The sequence below is a fragment of the Cetorhinus maximus genome, chromosome 18, assembly GCF_964194155.1.
Source record: "Cetorhinus maximus chromosome 18, sCetMax3.hap1.1, whole genome shotgun sequence".
NCBI classification, from domain to species: Eukaryota; Metazoa; Chordata; class Chondrichthyes; order Lamniformes; family Cetorhinidae; genus Cetorhinus; species Cetorhinus maximus.
Window position 1 is genome coordinate 69,442,787 of NC_135896.1, and position 23,148 is coordinate 69,465,934.

The window sequence follows — 23,148 nt, forward strand, 5'->3', positions numbered from 1 at the left end:
CGGGCCCCGCCCCCTGCTCGCCGACTGCAAAATTCAGCCCAACATGTTTGACTCTTAAATACCCTCTGAAGTGGCCGAGCAAGCCATTCAGTTGTACCAAACTGCGAAAGTAGAATAAAACGAAAACCAGACAGGCCAGAAACGATAACAGCACACCCTGCCCAGTTTACCCTGCAAAGTCCTCCTTACAAACATCTGGGGTCTTCTGCCATTGCTGGGAGAGTGTCGCACAGGCTAGCCAAACAATAGCCTGACCTAGTCATGTTCACAAATCATAGCTTACAGCCAAAGTCCCAGACAACTCCATTACCATCTCAGTTTATGTTCCTTTTCCACCTATTCATGGAACATGGACGTCGTTGGCTAGGCCAACATTTACTGCCCATCCCTAGTTGCCCTTGAGAAGGTGGTGTTGAGCTGCCTTCTTGAATCACTGCAGTACATGTGGTGCAGGTACACCCACAGTGCTGTTAGGGAGAGAGTTTCAAGATTTTGACCCAGCGACAGTGAAGGAATGGCGATATATTTCCAAGTCAGGATGGTGAGTGGCTTGGAGGGGAACTTCCAGGTGGTGGTATTCGAATGTGTCTGCTGCCTTTTTCCTTCTAGATGGTAGTGGTCATGGGTTTGGAAGGTACTGTCTAAGGAACCATGTGAGTTCCTGCAGCGCATCTTGTAGCAGATACACACTGCACTGCATTATGCAACGATGGTGGAGGGTGTGAATGTTTGTGGATGGGGTGTCAATCAAGTCGGCTGCTTTGTTCTGGATGGTGTCAAGCTTCGAGTGATGCTGCACTCATCCAGGCCAGTGGAGAGTATTCCATTACATTCCTGACTTGTGCGCCTTTTAGATGGCGGACATTCTTTGGGGAGTCAGGAGGTGAGCTACTTATTGCAGGGTTCCTAGCCCCTGACCTGCTCTTGTAGGCACAGTATTTATATGGTTAGTCCAGTTCAGTTTCTGGTCAATGGTAAGCCCCAGGATGTTGATTGTGGGGGATCCAGTAATGGTAATGTCAATGTGTGCCAAAGGGATACGGTTAGATTCTCTCCTGTTGGAGATAATTATTGTCTGCCACTTGCGTGACATGAACATTACTTGCGACTTGTCAGCCAAGCCTGGATATTGTCTAGGTCTTGCTGAATTTGGACTTGGACTGCTTCAGTATCTGAGGAGTTGCGAATGGTGCTAAACATGCAGTCATCAACGAACATCCCCACTTCTGACCTTATGATGGAAGGAAGGTCATTAATGAAGCAGCTGAAGATAGTTGGGCCTAGGACACTACCCTGAGGAACTCCTGCAGTGATGTCCTGGAACTGAGATGATTGACCTCCAACCACCACAATCATTTTCCTTTGCGCTAGGTAGGGTTCCAACCAGCAGAGAGTTTTCCACTAATTCTCATTAACTCCAGTTTTGCTAGGGCTCCTTGATGCCATACTCGGTCAAATGCTGCCTTGATGTCAAGGGCAGTCTTTCACCTCACCTCTGGAGCTCAGCTCTTTTGTCCATGTTTGAACCAAGGCTATAATGAAGTCAGGAGCTGAGAGACCGTGGCGGAACCCAAAATGAGAGTCAGTGAGCAGGTTATTGCTAAGCAAGTGCCACTTGATAGCACTGTTGGTGACACCTTCCATCAATTTATTGATGATCGAGAACAGATGTCCCACTGGCAGGGCAGAAGTGGTGGCACACTGATATATTGTCAGGAGAGAGTTGTCATGGGAGTCCTAGACATTGATGCCACACCTCATGGGCATCAGGGCAAACATGGGCAAGGAAACCTCCTGCTGATTACCACTTATTGCCCTCCCTCAGCAAATTTTTTTAAAAATTCATTCATGGGATGTGGGCATCGCTGGCTGGGCCAGCATTTATTGCCCATCCCTAGTTGCCCTTGAGAAGGTGGTGGTGAGCTGCCTTCTTGAACTGCTGCAGTCCATGTGGTGCAGGTACACCCACAGTGCTGTTAGGAAGGGGGTTCCAGGTTTTTAACCCAGCCACAGTGAAGGAACGGCAATATATTTCCAAGTCAGGATAGTGAGTGACTTGGAGGGGAGCTTCCAGGTGGTGGTATTCCCATCTATCTGCTGCCCTTGTCCTTCTAGAAGTTGTGGTAATGGGTTTGGGAGGTGCTGTCAAAGAAGCCTTGGTGAATTCCTGCAGTTCATCTTGTAGATGGTACACATTGCTGCTACTGTGCGTCGGTGGTGGGGGGAGTGAATGTTTGTGGATGTGGTACCAGTCAAATGGGCTGCTTTATCCTTGATGGTGTCAAGCTTCTTGAATGTTGTGGGAGCTGCACTCATCCAGGCAAGTGGGGGGTATTCCATCACACTCCTGGCTTACACCTTGTAGATGGTGGACAGGATTTGGGGAGTCAGGAAGTAGGTTACTCATCGCACAATTCCTAGCTTCTGACCTGCTCTTGTAGCCACACTATTTATATGGCTAGTCCAGTTCAGTTTCTGGTCAATGGTAACCCCCCCAGGATGTTGATAGTGGAGGATTCAGTGATGGTAATGCCATTGAATGTCAAGGGGTGATGGTTGGATTCTCTCTTGTTGGAGATGGGGAAATGGTCATTGCCTGACACTTGTGTGGCACGAATGTTACTTGCCACTTGTCAAGCCAAGCCTGGATATTGTCCAGGTCCTGCTGGATTTGGACATGGACTGCTTCAGTATTTGTGGAGTTGCGAATGATGCAAATCAGTACTCTTCCATGTTGAACACCACTTGAAAGGAGCACAGGGAGCAGCAAGGACACAGAATGCATTCAGTGGGAGACTTCAAGAATGGCTTGGTAGCACAACAACTGATCGAGCTGGCAGAGTCCTAAAGGACATTATCTGCCAGGCTGGGCTTGCATCAGGTGATGAATGAACCAACAAGGAGGAAAAACTTACTTGGCCTCACACTCACCAATCTACCGATTGCAGATGCATCTGTACATGACAGTACTGGTAAGAGTGACCAATGCACAGTCCTAGTGGAGACAAGTCCCATCTTTATATCAAGGACAATGTCCATTGTGATGTGTGGCACCGTGCTAAATGGGATAGATTCAGAGCAGATCCAGAAGCTCACAACTAGGCATCCATAAGGTGCAGTGGGCCATCAGCAGCAAAACTGCATTTAACCACATTCTACTCATGGCCCCTTATATCCCTCACTCTACTATTACCAAGTCCATTACCAACCCTGGTTCAATGAGGAGTGGAGGACAGCCTGCTAGGAGCAGTACCAGGCATACCTAAAATAAATGCCAACCTGGTGAAGCTACAATACAGGACCACATGCATGCCAAATAGTGGAAGCATAATGCGATAGACATAGCTAAGTGATCCAGCAACCAATGGATAAGAGATCAAGGCTCTGCACTCTTGCCACATCCAATCAGGATTAGTGTTGGACAATTAAATACCTAACCAGAGAAGGAGGCTCAATAAAGATCCCAATCCTCAGTGATGGGGGAGCCCAGTATATCACTGCCCAGCACATCACTGCCCAGCACAAGACAAGATTGGCATATTTGCAAAAATCTTCAGCCAGAAGTGCCAAGTGGATGATCTATTTCAGCCTCCTTCTGACATCCCCAGCATCACAGGTGCCAGTCTTCAACCAATTCAATTCACTAATACAGCAAAGGCTATGGGGCTGACAACATCTGAGCAGAGTACTGTAGACTTGTGCTACAGGACAAGCCATGCTTCTAGCTAGGCTGTTCTCGTACACCTACAACACTGGCATCTACCTGCTAATGTGGAAAATTGCCAAATATGTTCTGTACACAAAAATCAGGACAGGTGAAATCCTGCCAATTATAAGCTCCCCCCACCTCAAACCAATCAGTCTACTCCCAACTATGAAACTTGTTATTGATAGTACTATCAAGTGCACTGGCACAGAAATAACAGATGCTCAGTTTGGATTTCCCCAAGGTCATTTGGCTCCTGAAATATTATAGCCTTGGTCTAAATATGGACAAAAGAGCTAAATTCCAGAGGCGAGGTGAGGGTGACTGCCCTTGACATCAGGGCAGCATTTGCCCAAGAGTAGCTTCAAGGAGACCTTGCAAAATTGAAGTCAATGGGAATCAGTGGGAAAACTCTCCAGTGGCTGGAGTCATACCTAGTACAAAACCATCTCGGTTGTGGTTATTGGAAGCCAATCACCTTAGTCCCAGGACATCGCTGCAGGAGTTCCTCAGGGTAGTGTCCTAGGCCCAACCATCTTTAGCTGCTTCATCAATGGCCTTCCCTCCTGCAAGTTCATCTCCAAGTCACAAACCATTCTCACCTGGAACTATATCACTGTTCCTTTACTGTCGCTGGGTCAAAATCCTGGAATTCGTTTTCTAACAACACTGTGGGTGCACCCATATCAGATTGACTAGCAGTTCGAGGCAACTCAACACCACTTTTTCAAGGGAAATCAGAAACGGGCAGCAAAGGCTGGCCTTGTCACTGACGCTCACATCCAATGTAAGAGTAAGAAAAACCTGTCCTTGGTTTTGTATATAGAGATACAGAAAATAAATGCAAAGAAGTAATGGTAAACTTGTTCAAGACCTTAATTAGACCACATCTGGAATGTTGTACAAAGCTCTCAGCATACCATTGTGTGAAAGATACAAAAACAATGGAAAACAATGGAATAGGTGCAACGTTGCTTTATTAGGGTGCTTCCAAGACGAATGCAGAAGTTCTGCAGAAATACATGAGAAGTTGGATCTTATCTGATCATAGTGGACAAAGTTGAGGCATGACCTGTCATCTTAGTGGAGAAATTTGAGGCATGGCCTGGTAGAGGTCTTCAAGTTTATGAAGGGTTATGATCAAGTAAGTACAGATGGGTTGTTTCCTTTAGTGGGTAAGATGTTATGAGTAAGCACTAACACAAGGATTAAAAGGGGAGGTTAGAAAAACTTCTTCACATAAGGTGCTCTCAGTGTCCCATATTGTTGTTGAAGCAGAGTCCACAAGTGTCTTTAAAAAAGAATTAGAGAGTGTCTCAAAAAAGATGAAAATGAAAAGATTATGAGAACTGATGGAAGAGTTGGTTTTGACTAGGTGGCTCATAAAGAAAAATGCTAGTCAAAAATTAATGGGCCAAATCACCCATTCTATTCTGGAGCATTCTATAAACTGAGCAGTTGCACACTGGACCTATCACCTATCTTGCACAAACAAATGTTACCAAATCACTGGTAAACTTCGTGTTTCCTAACCAGGCAAAGTTGCTGTCCTAATTAGATATATTTTTTTAAAGAATCACACTTTTTTTTGAAACCAGTAAGATTGCACTAGAATTCTTTTGTTGTAACACCACATACCTTATTGATTTTGGTCCACTGCCTCCGAAGTTAGCAGGAGCTGAAGCCATTTTGGCAAATGCTCTGTCAATAAAGATAAATTAAATGATTAAAGTGGTTACAAACCCCTGATAATCTCCCCAGAGCTGCAAATATATAGAATGGAGAATACTGATTAACACCTTTAACAAGCTGAACAAATATTGTGATCAATTATCTTCATGGGTGAGGGAGAAATCTCTTAAAAGCTTTACCAGGAGCTATTCACTTTCCTTGGATTTTCCACTGCCCCATGACAATGAAAAATGTAAACCAGATATATTCTTACTTGCATTTTTTCATTATTGTATCAGAACCTAACATTGTTACAAAATTGCTGGAAGAACATTGCTTTGCATTTTCATCCAAAGTCAATATACAGAATTGTAGATTACTTGGTGTAGGTATAGTATATTTTATTCTCCAACTAATATTCAACCTTCACATGTAAATAGGAAATCCCTTCGACTCATGGCTTGGGGGCAGATAAATGATAGACAAAAGTTTAGGGATGTGGTCCCTTTAGATTTTCAATCAAGTCAGGTGATTTTCCCCTCCCCATTCTGTTGACTCAGCCTCATTCTAAACAGATCTCTGTTTTTCGTGTTTATTACACAGGTTGGCTTATAATATTCACATAGGGGTCTTCTCAAAATAATTTCCTTGTTACTTTCATACTCAGAATTAATTTTCATGAGGTTCTTTGGTAATCTTGTTCTTTGCTAGTTTTTAACATTAGCTTCAGTTTCGAAACTTTTAAACTCAAGAGGTGCTTGATCAATAGTGGTGTTTTTTCTCTTGGAGTTTGAGCTTCAGATTCAGTTACTTGTTCATTTTCATACCTGGTATCAAAATATCTCTCAATTCTGGCATCCTCAATTAGCAATTTCTTAAAAACAAAACTGATCTAGCTTATGTTCAAAGCTGTAATACATAATTTTTGGATACGGTTCGTGTTAGAGTTTTGATTGTGTGGTTTATACTTGTGTTGCTGGTAATTTGCTGTTCCCTTGATAATAAAACTATTCTCAGTGTTGTTCTTACTTACTTCCATCGTTTGATGTAATTCAAAGGAGCCAGATTGCATCCGGCATCAGTCAGCGCTTTTTTGTATTGTTCTAAGTCAATCTGTTGGCATAAATAATTTTATTTAGGAAAAAAAGACATACAATAAACTCCGGAGTTCCAAAGTGCTCACTGATTTGCTTTACAAAATATAAGAGAAAGGATATTGCAAGAAATAAACTCTAAACTTTTCAGTCATGTTATTGCACTGACTGACAAAAGTATTATTAAATTAAGCTTTAGAACCAATTTTGAACTGGAGAATGCGAAAGAGCAAAATGGAATTAAGAACTATTTCTCCCAGAACCCAATTGCTTTGAAGGGGAAAACAGACACAGCTAGGATGTCCAATGCCACAAAAGTGCACATGCTTCCTCACACCATCTTCCCCACCAACCCGACCAGCCACAGTAAATAGCCAGCCAACACTTATTACCTGAGCTTATACATTTAAGAGCATCTGTGGGTGAGGTCTTGGAAGGCTACTGTTGCCTATAGAAATTTACCTAGCAGCTTCTTGTTCATTTAGAAGTGTTGTCAAGCAAGGAAACATGACTTGATTTACATTAACAGTTAATAGAGAAAAACAATTCAAGTGCTATCAGTGAGTGAACAGATACATTAAAATATATTGATAATGGCCCGCATCTTTGCTCCTTTAAGTCCCAGGAACGCAGGCTTAAAAGGACATGGCAAACAACTGGTTTAGTTATTAGATCATCTGCTAAAACTGCTCACCATTCCAGGATCATCCTGGAATGCAAACATAATCCCTGGCTTCTTTCCTCGACTGCAAATCTTCTTAAACCCCTCTCCCCATGACCCCTCCACTCTCACCTCCAACAATAAGTGCAAGGAGCTCATGGACGTCTTTGTCATTATGATCAAGACAATCCCATCAGCTGCTTCTGCCGTGTTCCTCCCTTCCACAAACCACCTGGTCAAACTTCCTTTAATGCTCCGCCCTGCCCTAAGCCCTGAACTCACATCTTTCTCAAGTTTTCCCCCTATGGCCTTTCTGAACTCATCTTGTTCATGAGACCCACCTTCAGTTCCCTCGATCCTATTCCCACTAAACTCTGATCACCCAAGCTCTTCTCCTGGCCTCCATCTTAGCAGATATTGTAAACCGTTTTCTCTCTTCAGGTGTTCTCTCTCTTTTCTAAATCTGCCTCTCAAAGCTCTCTCCCTAAAAAAAACTCTTGACCTGGCCATCCTCGCAAACTACCATCTCACCTCCGACCTGCTTTTCTTCTCCAAAGTCCTTGACCATGTTGACATCTCCCAAATCCTTTCCCATCTTTTCTAAAACTCCATGTTTTAATCCCTCCAATCAGATTGCCTCGGCACTTGCCTCAGTACCGAAATAACTCTCTTCAAAGTCACAAATGACACCTGTAGGAGATGTGAGCCTTATTTTTTTGTATTTTTTAAATATTGTGTGAGGGTCATGAATTCCTTTTTATGGACATTTTGTATTTTGTATTAGTTCCTGGTAGATAAAGGGTTAATTGCAGTTGAGAGAGCACTGCCTGCATGGCTTGAGATAATTGGAACCAAACGTATGGGAACCACATGTATAGATGGATTGTTTATGTTTGGGTCGTGACTATGGCTCAAGGCTCGTGACTGTGGGTCGTGATCACAATGTAAAGTTGACGTAAGTATCGACAGACAGATAACAAGATCAGGACATGACAACGCAGGAACAACTGCCCGGTTACAGGGGATAAAAGACTCAGAAAAGATCGTTGCACAGATTCCGAAGACGACAGAGGAAGTGAAAGAACAACAGAAGCTACGACAAGCTGTTTTTAGCCGCTAGTGTCAGTGTGAATCAAGGATATTATCTAGGATATCGACTGCCATCATTTGTTAAGTATAAATTTTCTTGCTTAATAAATTGCCCTGACATCACGAAATCCAAGTGTATTCATGTCCGAATTTTGTCTGGTCTCTGAACCTCTTACACAACTTATGTGATAGTGACAAAAGAAAACTTTCCCTCATCGTCCTCTCAGCCTGTCTGCAGCCTTTGACCTGGTTGACCACACCATCCTCCTCCAACACTTCTCCACTGTCTAGCTGTTCCCACAAAGTCACATTCTTATCTATCTAATTGTAGCCAGAGAATCACGAGCAATGGTTTCTCTTCCTGCTCCTGCACTGTTACCTCTGGTATGCCCTAAGAATCTATCCTTGGCCCATCCTCATTCTCATCCACATGCTGCCCCAATGCGACATCATCTGAAGGCACAGCATTAGTTTTTACGTGTAATGTGAAGTCACCCAGCCCTACCTCACCACCACCTCCCTCGAATCCTCCACTGCTGCTAAATTTTCAAACTGCTTATCCAACATCCAGCACTGGGTGTACAGAAACTTCCTCCAATTAAACATTGGGAAGACCTAAGCCACTGTTTTCAGTCCCCGATCCAAAATCCATTTCCTAGCTGCCAACTCCATCCATTTCCCTGGAAACAGTCTAAGACTCAACCAGTCTGTTCGCAACTTGGATATCACATTTGATTCGAAGATAAGCTTCCAAACTCATATTCATACCATCACTAAGACAGACTATTTCCACCTAAGTAACACCTGGCTTTACCAGTCTCACCTCATCTGCTGCTGAAACCCACATTCATGCCCGCTAACTCTAAACTTGACTATTCCAACACACTCCTGGCTGGTCTCCCACATTCTACCCTCTGTAAACTTGAGGTCATTCAAAACTCTGCTGCCTATGTCACTCTGTCACCCCTGTGATCGCAGACCTACATTGGCTCCCGATCAAGTAATGTCTTGTTTTTAAAATTCTCACCTTGTTTTGAAATCCCTCCACGGCCTTGCTCCTCCGTATCTCTGTAATCTTCTCCAGTCTCACAGCCCCCCGAGATATCTTTGCTCCTTTATTTCTGGTTGCTTATGCATCCCCAATTTTAATTGCTCTACCATTGATGGCTGTGTCTTTGGTTGCCTAGGCACCAAGCTCTGGAATACTCTCCCTACCTTGCTTCCTTCGATGCGACTGTTCTGATGATGCCACTTTCAAAAACAGTTCCTCTGACATGTCTTCCTTCTTCCTTAACCGAGGTTTTCCACCCACGGTGGTTGACAGGGCCCTCAACCGTGTCCGGTCAATCTCCCGCGCATCCGCCCTCACACCTTCCTCTCCCTCCCAGAACCATGATAGGGTCCCCCTTGTCCTCACTTATCACCCCACCAGCCTCCGCATTCAAAGGATCATCCTTCGCCTTTTCCGCCAACTCCAGCATGATGCCACCATCAAACACATCTTCCCTTCACCCCCCCGGCGGCATTCCGCAGGGATCGTTCCCTCCGAGACACCCTGGTCCACTCCTCCATCAACCCCCTACACCTCAACCCCCTCCCAAGGCACCTTCCCATGCAACCGCAGAAGGTGCAACACCTGCCCCTTTACTTCCCCTCTCCTCACCGTCCAAGGGCCCAAACACTCCTTTCAAGTGAAGCAGCATTTCACTTGCACTTCCCTCAATTTAGTCTACTGCATTTGCTGCTCCCAATACAGTTTCCTCTACATTGGAGTGACCAAACGCAGACTGGGTGACCGCTTTGCGGAACACCTTTGGTCTGTCCGCAAGCATGACCCAGACCTCCCTGTCGCTTGCCATTTCAACACACCACCCTGCTCTCATGCCCACATGTCCGTCCTTGGCCTGCTGCAATGTTCCAGTGAAGCTCAACACAAACTGGAGGAATAGCACCTCATCTTCCGACTAGGCACTTTACAGCCTTCCGGACTGAATATTGAGTTCAACAATTTTAGATCATGAACTCCTCCATCCCCACCCCCTTTCCGATCCCCTTTTTTCCAATAATTTATATAGATGTTTCTTTTCCCACCTATTTCCATTATTTTTAAATGTATTTCCATCCATTGTTTTATCTCTACCTTTTAGCCTATTTCGATCCCTTCCCCCCACCCCACCCCCACTAGGGCTATCTGTACCTTGCTCGTCCTGCTTTCTACCCTTAATGTCACCCATTAGCACATTCCTTAGATAATATCACCACCTTCAACACCTCTTTGTCCTTTTGTCTATGACATCTGTTGGCTATCTCCACCTATCACTGGCCCTCTATCCAGCTCTACCTGTCCCACCCCCCCTTAAACCAGCTTATATTTCACCTCTCTTCTATTTTTCCTTAGTTCTGTTGAAGAGTCATACGGACTCGAAACATTAACCGTGTTCCTCTCTGCTGATGCTGTCAGACCTGCTGAGTTTTTCCAGGTATTTTTATTTTTGTTTTGGATTTCCAGCAACTGCAGTTTTTTGCTTTTATCTTAATATCTCCTTATGTGGCTCAGTGTCATACTTTGTTTTATAATGCTCCTGTGAAACAGCTTGGGACATTTTATTAGGTTAAAGGTGCTATATAAATATACGTTGCTGTTGTAATGCACCAATATTATCACATAGATAACAATAAGGGCATATTTTAGTACCAGTATGACTTTGGACTTATACTAACTATACAAGATTCAATCTGCAATGAAACTTATAGTAGGAACCATAACACTCCATTGGAACAATAATGTGGTGCCCAGCAGCCACTGCACATCAGTTCACCATATCATTAGACATTGAGGACCAAGACAAACTCTGTGCCCAATGTACCTACTGTGGCACAATGTGGTGGGCAGGGGCAATGTGTGCTAGGAGCCAGTTCATAGACTGTGTGCAAAGCTTATTCATGCTTTCCTTTTTATTTAAACGAAGGTTCTCCCTATAATGCACTTAAATGCTCAGAGCCTATATACCATTAAGGCACAAGATGAACTCTGGATCAATGAGGATTCTAGGAGACCATGCAAGAACATGGTTGGATTTGAATACTAGCCTGAGCAATTCTTACACTCATGCCCTGGGGCTGAGATGATTGGCCTCCAACAACAATCCTCTTCCTTTGCACTAGGTATGACTCCAAGCAGTGGAGAGTTTACCCTCTGATTTCCGTTGACTTAAATTTTTCTAGGTCTCCTTGATGCCACACTCAGTCAAATATTGCTTTGATTTCAAAGGTAGTCACTCCCACCTCACAACTGGAATTCAGCTCTTTTGTCCACCTTTGAACCAAGGCAAAGCTATAAAAAAATGTCAATTAGTGAAGCTACAACATGTATGTTAAACAGCAGAAGTAGCATATCACAGTGAGAGAATAGATCCCACAACCAACAGATCATATCAAAGCTCTGCAGTCTTGCCACATCCAGTGGAAATTGTCTACTTATGAGTTGTCCACAGAAAAGCAGGACAAATCAAATCCAGCTAACTACTACTCCATCAGCCTACTGTCAATCATCAGCGAAGTGATGTAGATGTCATCAACGGTGCTACCAAGTGGCACATAATCAGCAATAGCCTGCTCGCCGACCCTGAGCTTGGGTTCCACCATGGCCACCTGGCTCCTGACCTCATTACAGCCTTGGTTCAAATATGGACAAAAGAGCTGAATTCTAGATCTGAGGTGAGAGTGGCTGCCCTTGACATCAAGGCAGCATTTGCCTGAGTGTGGCATCAAAGAGAGCTAACGAAATTAACGTTAATGGAAATCAGGGTAAACTCTCCACTGGTTGGAGTCAGACCTAGCACAAAGGAAGATGATTGCTGTTGTTGGATGCTTTCCTCCTCATAAAGTCAGAGGTAGGAACATTTGCTGATGATTACAAAGTGTTCCGTGCTATCTGCAACTACTTAGACACCGAAGCATCCATGCCAGTGTGCAGCAAGTTTTAGATAACATTCAGGCTTGAGTTGACAAGTAGCAAGAAACATTAATACCATGCAATGGCCATCTCCAACAAGAGAGAATCTAATAATCTTTCAACATTTAGCAACATTAAAATCCCTAATCCTCTAGCACCAATATTAGGGGGTTACCATTGACCAGAACCTTAATTAGACCAGCCATATAAATACAGTAGCTATAAGAGCAGGTCAGAGGCTGAGGATTCAACAGCAAGTAACTCACTGTCTGAATCCCCAAAGCTTGCAGTGAGAGAATAGATCCCACAACCAACAGATCATATCAAAGCTCTGCAGTCTTGCCACATCCACTGGAAATTGCCTACTTATGAGTTGTCCACAGAAAAGCAGGACAAATCAAATCCAGCTAACTACTAAGCACAAGTCAGGAGTGTAATGGAATATTCTCCAATTGTATGGATTATCTAGCAATACTCAAGAAGCTCAACACCATGGAAGACAGAGCAACTTGATTGGCACCCCATCAACCATGTTGAAACAGTCACTCCCTCTCCTAATGGCAGTAAGAATGTACCATCTACAAGGTGTGCTGCAGCAACTTACCAAGCCTCCTTCGGACAGCACCTTCCAAAACTGCAATCTCCAATACCTGGAAGGACAACAGCAGCAGGCACAAGGGAACACCACCACCTGCAGTTCCCCTCCAAGTCACACACCATCCTGACTTGGAATGATATCGCCATTCCTTCACTGCCGCTGGGTCAAAAGCCTGGAACTCCCTCCCTAAAAGCACTCTGGGTGTACCAAAATCAAATGGACTACAGCAGTTCTAGGCAGCGGCTCACCACCACCTTCTGAAGGGCATTTAGGGTTGGGCAATATATGCTGCCCTTGCCCATGACGTTCACATCCCATGAATTAATAAAAAAAGCTCCATGAACATGAAGGCCAGGGCATCAATTTTCAAAGAGAAAGGTAGTCTTAATCATGACAGGCTAGTCACTTCAACTCCTTCATCCGATTTGGAAGGCAGAATTCTAAAAGGAAACATCAGTGATCCTTCTGTAATCAATTTTCATGAACAGTTCAATCAGAAAAAGGTTGATATTGCTGCTGACATCAATACATTCAAGATCTTACTTAGATGTTGTTCTAGATATTGCCTGTGAAAGAACAGATACTATTGACACAAAAAGTTTAGTTCACAGGCAACCCTAGTACTAGGAATTTCCAAATTCATGGTAGAGAATTTAATGCAATACTGTTCTGAGTTACCATGTCACCCTACAAACAAACTAAACTAACAGCTCAATAAAGATAGCTGCAGCCTCAAAAGATTTATAGATCAAGACTAAATGAAAGATAGCAGGCAACAAAGGAAAATACCTTTTTTTAAAATTCCATTAGCCATCACTATACTTTATTTGAAAACTACGAACTCTTAAAAAGAAAATTCTATATCATCACACATAAATCAGATCTGCTAAATTTCAATGATTTCAAAGTTAATTTTCAATAACATTTCTAAACACAGAAATGGAAAATTTAACAAAAAAATGCACTTTAGAACAAAGCTAATCTACCAATTTAAAAAATAATGGGATAATTAAACTGCAATTGCTGCTTTCAACTGAAACCATCTTGAACTTTAGCTGGCTCGAAATATCTTAATTTAGTGGTCATAAATCATAATTATGTAGTACAATAAATGCGAATTTATGGGCCCGAATCTTCTGAGCAGCGGCTATGATGACCCAATTGCTGCTGCGCTCGAAGATTGATCCAACTCGACGCTGCTGTGCATTTCTTCAGGGGGGTTAGTTGGATGTAGGCGGGGGTTCAGGTAGTAGCCAGGTTGGGGGATAGTCGGGTTGAGTCTGGGGGGTGTCAGTTGTGGAGTTATCCAAGTGTTAGACTAGGTTTTAATCTGTTTAACATTTCCTGGGTAACTATTCAGCTAAGTGCCACAGATCACTCCCAAGTCACCGACGCTAGCTCAGATTCGGAGACATTTGTGGAGGGTCCTGGGGAGGAGGAAAATTGTCCATCGGAAGTTTAAACTTCCTGGACAATTCCCATATAGATCTAACCATCAGGACTTCCACAGGGTCCCGACATGCATCTTTAATCACATTTCTGGTCTCTGAATATCAGGAGACTGGATGATCCGGCCCAACACTTAGCAGAATTGAAGGGAAAGGACATTGGTACACACACCTGATATATAAAGTAATTGTACAAAATAATTAAGCTGCTCTGGAATTTGACTTAATTTTGTTGATTTTAAAGCACTGCGCTACCTTTATTTCACTAGTTTGCTCTTAAATACCAGTGTACTACGACAGTACTCTATTATATTATATAGTATTTTCAATTATATTACTGATCGAATCGGTAAAGGAAATATCTGCAGTACATCAAACCAATGCATTCCAGCATACACTGCAACTCAGAAAAGTCAAATTGATAAAATTTAAGGCTATATTTTAAAAGAATTGAAATCCAAGATGTTCATTTCAAGGAAAAGAAACACAGTGGGCAGAATTTTGTTCTCAGATGGCGGGTGGGCCCCACCAGCTCTGCGGTGGGCGGACAGTCAACCCCCGCCACCGAAACGGGGCCCACCGCCATTTTGAGTGGGCGGGCCAATTAAGACCCGCCCAGCAGCCTGCCCGACAGGAAGCACTATGCGCTTCCTGTGAGGGGGGAGGGGGGGAGGGAGAGGGATTCCCCAGCTGTCAAAGTACGCTCTTTCACATATGCGCGCAAAAGACAGCACTGCTCCCTGAGGCAAAGTGCTGTCTCAGGGAGATCAGTGACAGGTAAGAAAAGTCAAAAAATAGAAAAACTAAAAAAATATTAACTTGTCCCCCTCATGTGATAATGTCACACGAGATGGGACATGTTAATAAAAAGGACATAAACTTTACTAGACTTTTTAAAAACGGACATGAAACCTCATCCCGCCAGTGGATGAGGTTTCATGCCTTATCAGAAGTCCGCTGGGGCTCCTGGCCTGCCCGCCGGCCTTAAGGTCTTTAATTATCTTAATTAGCCTGTCAATGGCCTTAAATGGCCATTGACAGGTCGGTGGGCGGACAGCTGATTTCGCTGTCTGCCCGTCTTCCTAAAAATTTAAAGAGACCGGGATGACGTTGGGGGTTTCTCCTGATTTTATCCCGCGTCATTTTCCCGTCGGCGAGCGGGCCCCGCCCCCAAATCGCCAACAGGAAAATTCAGGCCAGTATTTTGTTCTTCAAAATAGCTTCAGAATATTGATTTGCTTTTTTGTACGTCCTGGAATTAAAATTTCAATTTTTAATTAGGAAATCACCTTACAAGCCTGAATTTCAACACACTTTGACAGTTATTGAGTAGCATAACACATCATCATTTAAAGTGTATTGAAATTCAGGCTTGTAAGGTGATTTCCTAATTAAAAATTGAAATTTTAATTCCAGGACATACAAAAAAGCAAATCAATATTCTGAAGCTATTTTGAAGAACAAAATACTGGCCTGAATTTAATCTATTTAATCTGCAGAAAAATAATAATTTCTGAACAAAGGAAAGAAGTTTCTGGGACATTATATAATAGTTCTCAACATGCAACCATATTTGATATGTTTCAAAGTACACAGCAAGCACAATTCCGAGGAAGCCTTTTGGAAGGTGCAGGTCATGGTGCAAGTATCTTTCTTTCCCTCTACAAATTTGTGGTAAGTATCACCATCAGCTCATCAAAACTCCGCTTCCAACTCTTAGATCATTGTTACTTTTCTACTTAAGGTTTGCCTTATACATTTAGCTTCATTTTGCAAATTTTACGAACAAAGGAAACAGGAGCAGAAGTAGGCCATTCGGCCCCTCGAGCCTTCTACACCATTCAATAAGATCATGGCTGATCTATTTGTGTTTCAAATTCCACATTTCCATCTAACCCTGATAACCTTTGATTCCCTTGTCTAACAAAAATCTAACTACCTCCGCCTTAAAAATATTCAACCACCCCACCTCCACCACATTCTGAGGCAGAGAGTTCCAAAGTTGCACAACCTTCAGAGAAAAAAATTCTCCTAATCTCTGTCCTAAAAGGGCAACACCTAATTTTAAAGCAGTGCCTAGCTCTGGACTCACCCACCAGAGGAAACATCCTTTCCACATCCACCTTGTCAATACTGTTCAGGATCTTATATACTTCAATCAAGTCACCCCTCACTCTTCTAAACTCCAGTAGAAACAAACCCAGCCTATCCCACCTATCCTCAAAAGGGTGGAGACTTGGGCGGAGAAATGACAGATGGAGTTTAATCCGGACAAATGCGAGGTAATGCATTTTGGAAGGTCTAATACAGGTAGGAATTATGCAGTAAATGGCAGAACCCTTAAGTGCATCGACGGGCAGAGGGATCTGGGTGTACAGGTCCACAGGTCACTGAAAGTGGCAACGCAGGTGGATAAGGTAGTCAGGAAGGCATATGGCATGCTTGCCTTCATCGACAGGGGTATTGAGTATAAAAGCTGGGAAGTCATGCTGCAGCTGTATAGAACCTTGGTTAGGCCACACTTGGAATATTGCGTGCAATTCTGGTCGTCACATTACCAGAAGAATATGGAGGCATATGGAGAGGGTGCAGAGGAGGTTTACCATGATGCTGCCTGGTCTGGAGGTTATTAGCTATGAGGAGAGGTTGGAGAAACTCGGATTGTTCTCACTAGAGCGACGGAGATTGAGGGGTGACTTGATAGAAGTTTACAAAATTATGAGTGGCATGGACAGAGTAGATAGTCAGAAGCTTTTTCCCAGGGTGGAAGAGTCAATTACTAGGGGACATAGATTTAAGGTGAAAGGAGAAAACTGTAGAGGAGATGTGCGGGGCAAGTTTTTTACGCAGAGGGTAGTGAGTGTCTGGAATTCGCTGCCAGAGGAGGTGGTGGAAGCAGGTACGATAGTGGTGTTTAAGAGGCAGCTTGTCAAATATATGAACAGGTTGGGAATAGAGGGATACGGACCCCGGAAGTGCAAAATGTTTTAGCTGACAGGCAATATGATCAGCGCAGGCTTGGAGGGCCAAAGGGCTTGTTCCTGTGCTGTACTTTTCTTTGTTCTTTGTTCATATTTTCCCACATTATACTCCATCTGCCAGATTTTGGCCCACTCATTCAACCTATCTATATCCATCTGTAACCTCATGTCCTCTTCACAACATACTTTCCTACCTGTCTCTGTATTACCTACAAATTTAGCTTCCATTTCTTCACTCCCCTCATCTAAGTCACTGATATAAATTGTAAGAAGTTGAGGTCCCAGCACAGACCCCTGCGAGACTCCACTCATCACATCCTGCCAATTAGACAAAGACCCATGTATGCACACATTGTGTTCTGCCAGCCAGCTAATCATCCATCCATGCTAATAAACCATGAGCCTTTAATTTCCGCAATAACCTTTGATGTAGCACCTTATCAAATGCCTTCTGGAAATGCACGTCTACTGGCTCCCCTTTATCCACAGCACGTTACACCTTCAAAGAACTCCAATAAATTGGTTAAACATGATTTCCCTTTCACAAAACCATGCTGACTCTTCCCCATTACCTCGAGTTTCATTAAGTGCCCAGCTATAACCTGCTTAATGATCGATTCTAACACCTTCCCCATGACAGATGTCAAGCTAACTGGCCTATAGTTTTCTCTTTTCTGCCTCCCTTCCTTCTTGAATAGAGGAGTTGTATTTGCTACTTTCCAGTCCGATGGAACCGTTCCGGAATCTAGGAAATCTTGGAAAATTAACACCATCGCACCTACTGCCACATTAGCCACCTCTTTTAAGACCCTAGGATGAAGTCCATCAGGACCTGGAGATTTGTCAGCCCGCAGCTCCATCAGTTTGCTCAGTACTGCTTCCCTCGTGCTTGTAATTTCACCAAGTTCCCCTCTCCCTTCCACCTCTTGATTTACAGCTGTTCCTGGAATGCTTCTTACATCCTCTATAGTGAAGACACAAGCAAAATATTTGTTCATCTCATTTGCCAATTCCTTATTATCTACTATTAACTCCTCCATCGTCACTCTCAAGAGGATCAACACCCATTTTACTTACTCACTTCCTGTTTAAATACCTGTAGAAACTCTTGCTATCCATTTTTATATTCCCATCTAGCTTCCTCTCATGCTCTTAATTTCTTTCGCCTGATTAACCCTTGAATCATTCTCTGCCATTCTTTATATTTTGACCAATCATCTGGCCTGCCACTCATCTTTGCACAGTTGTATGCTTTTTCTTTAAGTTTGATGCTTTCCTTAAGTTTGATGCTTTCCTTAAGTTTGATGCTTTCCTTAAGTTTGATGCTTTCCTTAAGTTTGATGCTTTCCTTAAGTTCTTCAGTTAACAGATGGTGGATCCTCCCTTTAGAATTTTTCTTTATTGTAGGAATATGCTTATTCTGAGTATTCTGAAACATTCCCTTAAATGTCACCTACTGTTTCTCTATTGATCTATCTTCTCGCCTAGTATCCCAGTTCACTTCAGCTAGTTCAGCTTTCATGCCCATAGCTGTCCTTATTTAAGTTTAAAATACTAGTCCTAGACCCACTCTTCTCCTTGTTGAACTGGATGTAAAATTCAATCGTATTGCGGTCCCTGCTTCCTAGGGTCATTAATTAATCCTAAAACATTATACCAGACCAAGTCTAACATAACTTGCTCTCTAGTCGGTTCCAGAATGTGCTGCGCTAAGAAACTACCTCGAAAGCATTCTATGAACTCCTCATCCAGACTACTACTGCCACTCTAATTTTTCCACTTTATATGTAGATTAAAATCACCCATGATTATTGCTGTCCCTTTATCACAAGCACCCAATATTTCTTCTTGTATACTTTGTCCTACATTGTGGTTACTGTTAGGGGCCCAACAGGCTCCTCCCACTAGTGACTTCTTTCCCCTTCTATTTCTCATCTCCACCCATACCAATTCTACATCCTGATCTCCTGAACTTAGGTCATCTCTAAGCATTGCACCAATTCCAATCCTGGATCAACAGTGCTACACCCCACCTTTACCTAGCTTCCTATTCTTCTTGAATGCCATATACCCCCTCAATATTCAGGACCCAATCCTTGTCATCCTGCAGCTACCTCTCCGTAATGGTTATCAGATCATATTTATTTACTTCAATGTGCACTATCAATTCATTTACTTTGTTATGAATGTTACGTGCATTCAGATACAGAGCCTTTAGAATTGTCTTTTTGTTGTCTTTGTAACATCTAGGCTGCGATTTTCCGTTCTGTGTCGAGCGTGTTCGGTGGTGTGAGCAGACAATTTGGCATGATCAGTTTCACAATGGCGTGTAAACCAGTCAAAGCCGTCATTGTCGTCTTCGAGGACCTCCTCACCCTCATTACCGTCGACATCTCCAGCTCCTCAATCTCCTCCTCAGCCAGCTCCTCTCCCCGTTGCTGTGCCAGGTTGTAAAGGGTGCAGCAGGCGACAACAATGCGTGACACCCTCTGTGGACTATATTGCAGTGCTCCACCATGCTGATCTAGTCACCAGAACCTCATTTTCAGCATTCCGATGGCTTGCTCCACCAAGTTGCGAGTTGCAGCATGAGCCTTGTTATACTTTCACTCTGCTGCAGTCTTAGGCTGCTTCATCAGCCACATCCTCTGCGGGTAGCCCTTGACCCGGGGAGTCATCCCTGCAGCCTCTGTGGGCCCTGGGAGATGTCAAGATCTGTGACCGAATGAGGATGTAGAAGTCACCGGAAACAGTGCACAGGCCTGTTGGATATGTTTCTGGCGGTTGCACACCAGCTGCATATTCAATTAATGGAAGACCTTGCGATTGACATAGTTGACTGCTTGTTGTAACAGAGAACTGAGTGCAATCAATCACACCCTGCACCTGTGGGAAACCCGAGATCTGGGCAAATCCAATCGCTCTTGCATCGTGGCTCTCTTGGTCCCGGGCAAAATGCACAAAGTTGTGTGCCCTCGCGAAGGTGGCATCCGTGACCTCATGGATGTATTTGTGGGTACAGGCTTGTGATATCCCACAGAGGTCACCTGTGGAGCCCTGAAAGGAGCCACTGGCACAGAAATTGAACACTGCAAAAAATTGAGGGCCACGGTCACTTTCACGGCCACTGGCAGTGGATACCCTCCATGTCCCCGTGGTGCCAAATCCTGCAGTAGCTGGACCAATTCCCTAGACATTCACAGTCTTCAGCAACACTGGTTCTCGGTCATCTTCAGGAATGAAAGGTGGCATCTATATGCCCTGGGTCTAGCTAGACCTGACCAGCGACATCTCGCTGTGACTCTTCAGCGACGTGTGCTTGAGCACCAGCCGTCCCATCTTCCTGAGGATGTTGCTCCTCCCCCTGCGCAGCCAGGCACCTCCGTCACTCTCTTCTCTGTCGAGTTCGCTCTCGGTGCTCCATGAGGCATATAGCGAGCTCACCTGATGTACCCCTCCTGCAGGATGTGAGAGATGCGTGAGGTAGTTTGGGTGTACCAAGAACCTCTTTGTTATGTCTGAAGGCCCCTTAACACATCCCGGAGAGTGCTGGCCACCATTTGGACAGCCAGAGATTAGTGCGCTGCATGGCTGCCCAAAACCTTATCCACCTCCGCCCCACTCCACCTGACTAATTGGCGGCAGCTTTGCCCATTGGGCTGCATACTGTGCTCTCAGCTCAGGTACAGACAATCTCCTAATGTCCACTACAAGGCTGCACTGTTAACTTGAACCAAGGAGGGGACTGGTCCAAATCTGATGATGACTTCTAAGGGGCTGTGAGCACCTCCACCAAGTGACCACTCCACGGCCAGCTTTAGCAAGGAGATTGTGCAACGTGCCCAATCGTTCAACTGTTCTGCAGTCCACTAAAATGCTCAATAGTCTGTGGTTGAGGGAAGAAAAGTTCTGGAGCACTTTGTAGCACTTTCATGCCTTTACATTGCATGAATGGGCAGATAAGCTAGAGATCTGGCTCCAAACATGTCACTGTGGCTGTGTCTGAACTGTCTCAGCTGTAGAGGAATGCATATAGTTACCCAAACGCGTGGCCGCTTCCCTCCACTCCAACCCCTACCTTCTTGTGCACTACCTTCAACCACAGCCCTAGCACCAACCTACCCCCCACCTCCACCCCCAACGTGTCTCAAGTCCAAAAGGCAACTCTTGCTAGCGTTGCGCAACATTACTGTGCATTCACCTCCAAGTTCCCCTCGAAGTGCAGCCTGCTAAGTGCATGCCTTATATATACTGTTACGAAACACGTTGGCGTGATTGGGGTGGACGATCCAGCAGTATTGTTCCGGTGGGTTGGCCTTACAATGACATGCGGATGTATTGCAATGAAGTTCCCATTGTCCGATGATAGGAAACGTGCCTGCCATCAACAGACTGAGCGGAAAATCGCAAACTCGTTTCACAACATCGTGAAACAGATTTCTGGCCTTCTTACCATATAGTCCGCTCATGGCGCCAAACACGCCCAACATCAGTGGGTACGGAAAGTTCCACCCATTGCTTCTTCCTGCAATGTGGCTGATCTATAAGTGATAGGGCCGTAATAGCAAACAACACTGAAACAGCCTGGCATTCTGGGTTTTGAATTTTTCCACAAAGGTTACCGGGTTGTGGTCAGTATATACTGAGGTCTTCCTGTATCCTTGGCAGACGTATACTTCAAAGAGTTTAAGAGCCAGTTATAGTCCCAGGGTTTCCTTCTCCACAATGCACTCTCTCTTTTGGTATAAATTTAACTTTCTTAAGGAGTACCCCACTGACCTCTTTATGTGCAATCCATCATGTTGGAGGTCACTAGCATCAATAGCTAAGATAAAAACAAAATATTGCGGATGCTGGAAATCTGAAACAAAAACAAAAATAGCTGGAAAAACTCAGCAGGTCTGACAGCATCTGTGGAGAGGAAGACAGAGTTAACGTTTCGAGTCCGTATGACTCTTCATACTCGAAACATTAACTCTGTCTTCGTCTCCACAGATGCTGTCAGACCTGCTGAGGTTTTCCAGCTATTTTTGTTTTTGTTAGCATCAGTAGCTACTTTGAAGGGCTTATTGAAGTTTGGGGTGGCCAGCATCAGTTCATTGATTAAGATGGCTTCCAACCTCTTAAAAGCTGCTTGGCACTCCCCTGACTACCTACGTTTTTGTCTGTAACAAATCCATCAGTGGGGCGACTATAGTGCTGAAGTTTGGGACAAACTTGCAGTAGAAGCCACATAGCACTAAAACCCACATGATTTCCCGTTTAGTCTTGGGCGTGGGGCAAGTCCATCAATGCCTGCACTTTTGCTATTTTTGGCTATACCTGTCCCTGACCGACTATATCCCTAGGTTACCCGTGCTTTTCCAAACTTGCTCTTTGCAAGATTTACTACTAAATCAGCTGACTGTAATCTTCCAAAAATGGTTTCCAGCAGTTCCAAGTGGTCCTTCCAGTCATCACTGGATACTAGCGAGTCATCATGGCACACTCCACCCTGATCATTACATTCACCTTTCTGTAATCAATGCACCATCGTGCACTAGCATGACTGGGAAACTCCAGTTACTTTGACTGGGTTCAATCAGACTGTTTTCCAACATGTACTGGATTACTGCTTTCATCTGGGCCAGTTTCTCAGGACCTAGGTGATAAGGATGCTGTTTTAAGAGAGAGATCTCTCCTACATCCACATCGAGTATGGCGAGGGCTGTGCACCCTGGTTTTCCCCTACAGGTTCCTTTAAACGCAGTCAGCAGCCCTGTCAGGTCTCCTCTCTGTTCTGTGTTTAAATAGGAGACCGTGGTGTCTAATCTCCCCAACTGTTCAGTGTTAGCTAACCAGGCAATTGTCCAGGCCTCACTCTGCCTCATCCTCACAATCCCTCCATTATCCTTACTACCTGACAGACCTGTGCTTGCTTATCCTCCGTCCAGCTGTGGTACTGT

General features: G+C 44.1%; 1 protein-coding gene across 2 annotated transcripts in view; it reads right to left on the reverse strand.

Annotated features, from left to right (window-relative positions):
* Positions 1–23,148, reverse strand: part of scfd1 (sec1 family domain containing 1) — a 222,859-nt gene that overhangs the window by 87,775 nt on the left and 111,936 nt on the right. For both annotated transcript variants that reach the window (XM_078562864.1, XM_078562863.1), the window contains exons 17-18: positions 6,411–6,490; positions 5,345–5,407 (exon numbers count right to left, since the gene is read on the reverse strand). In XM_078562864.1, the coding sequence (XP_078418990.1) occupies positions 5,345–5,407; positions 6,411–6,490 (143 nt within the window). The remainder of the gene's footprint in view (positions 1–5,344; positions 5,408–6,410; positions 6,491–23,148) is intronic.